At 36.1% G+C, this 6,040-nt stretch overlaps 1 protein-coding gene across 1 annotated transcript; it reads left to right on the top strand.

The window, feature by feature from the left end:
• Positions 1–942: 942 nt before the first annotated feature.
• Positions 943–4,594, top strand: LOC140816289 (serine/threonine-protein kinase STN7, chloroplastic-like). Its single transcript, XM_073175443.1, has 10 exons — positions 943–1,515; positions 1,614–1,697; positions 1,844–1,963; positions 2,056–2,154; positions 2,617–2,785; positions 2,885–2,978; positions 3,258–3,351; positions 3,438–3,494; positions 3,608–4,021; positions 4,316–4,594. Exons 1-10 carry the CDS (start codon positions 1,081–1,083, stop codon positions 4,475–4,477), a joined length of 1,728 nt encoding a protein of 575 aa, XP_073031544.1. The 5' UTR covers positions 943–1,080; the 3' UTR covers positions 4,478–4,594.
• Positions 4,595–6,040: the final 1,446 nt, after the last annotated feature.

Here is a 6,040-nt window from a genome sequence, read left to right as displayed (position 1 = left end):
GCTCATCAGAGAATATGATCGGCTTGTGTCAATTCACATATTATCACGACATAAAGCCGTTGAAATTTATCGGGCCAAAAGAAGAGAAGGTTGGGAAGACAATTCACTTGACCAATATTTAATACCCACTCTCAGCCCCGCCCCCATTAATTTCGAGTTGGACCAACAAAACATCGAACCATTTCTTTTGACTTTTTTTCAAATTCGATAAAAACATTAAACGTGTTTTTAATTCTAGTAATTACACACAAAAAAATTAGTTTATCATAGATAATCTCAACCGTAACATTATATAATAATTTAGCAACCAAAAAAACTATAAAAAAAAGGGAAAATAAACACAAACTAACAATTTATACCAATTTTAAAAGAAAAATAATTAAAAAATCTACGACTATTAAGTTTAAGCGTTAGAATATTTATTATTCAATATAATATAAAATATAAACGAATTATTTTCCATATATATCAGGACAGTTTATTAAACATCGTTACTTATTCTAGATAAATTTATAGGCCGGTTGATCAGATCTAAACCCTCCTCGTTTGACCGGGTTTAAATTTTAGTTTTTACTATGGCAGCTGCATGAAAATATCTGTGATTATTATCAAAAATTATACTGGAAAATTGAAATGTCTATTAAGTGACATTTTCCGTTCAGCATCCTTACATTCGAAAAAGATTGTATTAAACCAAATATTCAAAAAAAAAAAAATCAATAGTACATAATTTTCATAAAATGCATGCTGCATTTTTATACTCCGAAATATTATTATTTATTTTTATCAATTTTTTCAAAAAATTTCTGTATACTTGAGTTGTTCGTTTATCGGTCCAGAGATTGTAGATCAAAAGCAAAACAAGGAAGATAATTACGTGTCACTTGTGGTTTATGTTACTTTCCCATCCCAATGAAGCCCCTCACAACCACAAATAATACCTGAATTAACTGTCTAAATAGAATTAAAATGAAAAACATTCTACGCCAAGCAGCGGCCGAAAATGATCTAGGCAATCAAAGAATTCTGATGATTTCCCAGTTGGATGTTTGATTGATTTTTAGACGACACCACTCACTCATGGCTACTAGTACTGGTGTTGGACTCGGAGGAGTGAAGCTTCAGTCCTTCAAAACGAAACCCCTTTCTTCATTTCTGGGCAAGAAGCTCAATATCAAGAATCTTTCTACATCGAGAGGAGAGAACCAGAGAATCTCCACTTCTAAGGCCAGAAATATAGTGATTTTTGCTTCGGCGGTTGAAAGTTTCAATCTTGTTCATGATCTTTTTCTGGGTGTTGGAGTGGGACTCCCGTGTACAGTAATGGAGTGTGGCGATATAATCTACAGAAGCACTCTGCCCAAGTCAAACGGGATTGCGGTTACTGTTCCTGGTGTGATTTTAGCCTTGGGTACACTTTCTTATCTCTGGGCTACTCCTGGTGTGGCGCCTGGATTCTTTGATATGTTTTTTCTTGCTCCTGTGGAGAGAATCTTTAGGCCTAAATATAAGAAGGTCTCTGAAATGGGTATTTTCTTTTGTCACGAGTTCTTGATTTATTGATGATGATTGTTTGTGGGTTTTGAGGTTTTTGATTTGTGGATAAATCGCAGGATGACATTGTGTTGGGGAAAAAGTTGGGCGAGGGATCTTTTGGAGTGGTTTACAAAGCTTCAATGGCTAAGAAGTCTTCAAAGGTTTTTAGTTCAACAAATTTCTTGAAAAATTTCAAAATTTCCCCTTTAATTGTGCTTGAATTCCATTGTGATATGTGTGATATTAAGTTTTTGCTGAAAGACTTTGGAAAGCTATTTACTAATTATTACTCGAGTTTTGCCCAAAGTATAATGATGTAGTCCTGAAGAAAGCTACTGAATATGGAGCCGTGGAGATATGGATGAACGAGCGGGTTCGAAGGGCCTGTGCTAATAGCTGTGCTGATTTTGTATACGGCTTTCTTGAGGTTTCAGTTACTCCAATATTTTCACCCTGCAACTTTGTCTTGTGACGTTTAATCTCATTTCAAAACTCTGGACACTTTAAATTATGTTTCAGGGTTCTCCTAAGAAAGGTGCTGAATATTGGCTGCTATGGAAGTTTGAAGGAGAAGCTACGCTTGCTGATTTATTGCAGAGTAAAGAGTTTCCTTACAATGTTGGTACCTTCTCGGACCATCTTTATAATTATTAAAATGCGATGAGAATATGGTCTCTTTGTGCCCGCACCCTAGGTTGACGGAACTTCTTCAGCCTTGTATGCTGTTGAATCAGTGTAGTTGGTAAAATATGTGACAGAGTTCATCTCCATTTATCCTAGACAATCCTTAATTACTCATTCCCACAGAAAATTACTTGCATTCTGCACATTTCTTAACTATATATATACCGCGGTGTTGTTCGAGAGAAGATCCAACTTAAAACTAATAATTGTAACATGTGAAAGCATACTGTGTCTGCACTTTCCGAGCATGTGAATAATTGTTGGTAAAAAAAAAATGAAAGGATGGAATTCTGGACTGAAAATATTATCCTCATACCAATGGCATCTATGTTTGAAGTTGCTGTCTCAGGATGCGAAGTTGACATTTGTAACCAAATGATCTATTGTCATTTTCAGGTGGAAGCATTGATTCTTGGAGAAGTTCTAGACACACCAAAGGGACTAGAAAGGGAAAATAGAATAATTCAGACGATCATGCGACAGCTCTTATTTGCATTGGAAGGTCTGCACTCGACCGGGATTGTCCACCGGGATATTAAGCCCCAAAATATCATCTTTTCTGAAGGTGACAGCTCGAACACAATGATCTGTTCGAGATTGATTTTTCGCTAACATGTTCCTCTTTGACTGGAAATACATTTTGTTAATGATAATATTGTGGCAGATTCTCGAACATTCAAAATCATAGACCTTGGAGCGGCCACAGATTTAAGAGTTGGTATCAATTACATCCCCAAGGAGTTTTTACTCGATCCGAGGTACCTTTCTTGAAGCACATCATTGGTTTCTGGTTATATTAACAGTTGTAGCCAGTTAGTAACGAAGGGTCTATGGCATGCATGTCTTTCTAATTATCGAAATGAGCAATTTTCACCGTTAAAGTCTGATAAACTATCAAATGCACTTGAAAACTGTTTACACTGATAAAGGTAGGTGACAATCTATCCAATCCTTCTTATACGAGCCGCTAACATTTCACATTTTAGTTCAACGTATAGTTGAAAATTGATTACTTATTTGATTCTCTTTCCCTATAGATACGCTGCACCTGAACAATATATTATGAGCACCCAAACCCCCTCAGCTCCCTCGCTACCTGTCGCCACTGCACTTTCCCCCGTTCTATGGCAGGTTTTCAATCAATTCTCTTTATATAACAAAGCTGTTGACCAATATTTCACATGTCTATCCATTTTGATTCTGAGTTCTTCTATCAGTTGAATTCACCAGACAGATTCGACATCTACAGTGCTGGTTTGATATTCCTACAAATGGTAAGTATGTTTTATGAATGATCCTACTGTCCATGTATAAAGATTATTTTTTGGACTATATTATACTAATAAATGAGATCATGATTGTTTGACACAAGATGATTTTTATACAGGCGTTCCCAGCATTGCGGAGCAATAGTGCCCTCATACAATTCAACCGCCAACTTAAAAGATGTGCATATGACTTAATTGCATGGCGAAAAACCGTAGAGCCACGTGCTAGCCCTGATCTTCGACATGGATTTGAATTGTTAGATTTAGATGGTGGAATTGGATGGGAACTTTTGATGTCCATGGTTCGGTATAAAGCTCGACAGAGAATCAGTGCAAAGGCAGCCTTGGCCCATCCCTACTTTGACAAAGAAGGCATACTGGCTTTGTCGTTCGTGCAGAGTCTAAGGCTACAACTTATCCGAGCTACACAACAAGATTACAGTGATGCTGCGAAGTGGATTATTCAGCTAATGGCTAAGTCAGGAACTCAGAAAGATGGTGGCTTCACAGAAGCTCAACTCCAAGAACTTAAGGTTTGTATCTAAGCTATTCTTAAACAGTAAATACTAGCTAATTTGTGCCGATACCCCTTGAATTTTCGCCCGATCATATAAATACTTCTTAAGAGCTTGAATAATTGAAACCAAAGATCCTACAGAGGGACAAAAATTCGCCTTCCAAAATTCATCCAGCCATCCCAACCTCCCCTTTGTCCTGCATTCCTAGATCTGCCTCTGTATTTGTAACAACCGTTGAATAATAGGGACACCACCCCCTCGAGGTCTTTTTAAGGCTCGAGATATCTATTCACTTTTGAAATGTGACAGGAAGTCGCGCCAAAGAAAAAGGCGAGCTTGGAGAGGAATGCACTGGCCTCAGCTCTTCGACTTCAGAGGAAGATCATTCGAACTATAAATGAAAGTGTCGATGAACTGAACGAGCGTAGAACGAGCTTATGGTGGAGCAAATGGATCCCAAGAGAGGAGTGATTTTTGTAAAATACACACTTGGCCTTTTCTTGATGTAAATTTTGTGCAGTTTTCACATCTAATATCATGCTGGTTGAGTACCTAATATTAACAAAAATAAAAACATTAATTAGTATTGATTTTGTTTTTCTTATTTATCTTTATGAAACTTTTTTTTTTCTGAATTAATTTTTTGGCTCTACTTAAGGGCCAAACAACGATGCATGAATCAAACCTTTCTATTTTCACAAGCGTGTGCTACTTTTCTGATTTAATTTGGTAGCTTTCGCAGGAAATTTCACATCACAGAGACATAAAGCGTAAAATCCTAGTCATTTTAGCACCCGCGCGGAAAAAAAAAAAATCTACAACAATTATCTAGTAAACCTACGTCCTACGACGGGGGATGGATCCTCTGCTGTGCTGAAAACACAGCACTTGGTTCTGTGCACTTTTTACACGAGATGATCACATGATCATCTCGTTTAATCTGACAACTTTTTAAATTTCCACAAGATGATCACGTGATCATCTCGTGTAAAAAGTGCACAACACCTAGTGTTGTGTTTTCAGCACAGCAGAGGATCCATCCCCGTCCTACGACACCTTATCCTTCCGTTCTAGAAATAACATTTGACCTACCAAAAGTAAAAAAATTAAGGGAAGTTGGTGAAAAATTCTCAATCAAAACATTTTTTTGGGTTCATTCTCTACCCACAAAATTGTGGTACTATGTCATACAAAATGTGGTACACTTCATGTGGAAATGTGGTACTAAAAAAATACCCAGAGACTGAACACAAAAAAAATCGAAGGCTGAGGACTGAAGACCAATTTCCCGTAAAAATTATGTGATTTTGTACGTAAATTATCATTTCGCCAAAAAATATATATATAATACTCGCATGCACAACGTTTCAAAATCCACACAATAATTTCCATAATGAGGTAAAACACTAACATTCAAATTAAACCCGAGTAATATTATTGAATATTGCAAGCGTCACATTAAATAATGAGAAAAATAAATGAAAATTAAAGAAAATGGGAAAATATATATATATATATATATATATATATATATATATATATATATATATATATATATAATATTTCTTACCAGTTAAATGATTGTTCATCATGTTGGCCTCTCGAAACATTACATCAGATGTGATGGTGATGTACATGCTTGGCCATCAAAAGCAAATGTGTCGAAATATTCGGGTGTCATCCGGCTCGATAAAATTAATACTAGTTAAGACGTGAAATTTTGAAGTAGGACTCAAACCACTTCCCAATTATTCGATTGTTGAGTTTAGGTAGAATGTCAAATAATAAATAAATATCTGGTTACATATTTTATATTGGTTTTTTTTTTTTTAAAATTTATCAGTGGCTCCAAATCCAATAATTCATATATTTCAATCATCGACTCCAAGTCACGATATATAGCCATTAAACTATGGAAATATGTTGCCTGATCCAAGCCATTGCCGACCCACTATGTCGGTGGGTATAGCCAACAAATATGGCCACAAATATTCAATTCCAATAGCTTCATGGCTTCGAATTCATTTACTCTTC

Source organism: Primulina eburnea, chromosome 16 (genome assembly GCF_022965805.1).
Source record: "Primulina eburnea isolate SZY01 chromosome 16, ASM2296580v1, whole genome shotgun sequence".
Lineage (NCBI taxonomy): Eukaryota > Viridiplantae > Streptophyta > Magnoliopsida > Lamiales > Gesneriaceae > Primulina > Primulina eburnea.
Note: the sequence above shows the minus strand (reverse complement) of the source record. Positions and strands in the feature narration are given on the sequence as shown.

What these genes read in the sequence shown, in the direction of transcription:
- LOC140816289 (XM_073175443.1), top strand. Translation starts at nt 1,081, where the DNA reads ATGGCTACTAGTACTGGTGTTGGACTCGGAGGAGTGAAGCTTCAGTCC. An exon ending in GTAAAGAGTTTCCTTACAAT is followed by an intron (nt 2,155 to 2,616) that starts GTTGGTACCTTC and finishes TGTCATTTTCAG; the next exon opens with GTGGAAGCATTGATTCTTGG. An exon ending in TTTCCCCCGTTCTATGGCAG is followed by an intron (nt 3,352 to 3,437) that starts GTTTTCAATCAA and finishes TTCTTCTATCAG; the next exon opens with TTGAATTCACCAGACAGATT.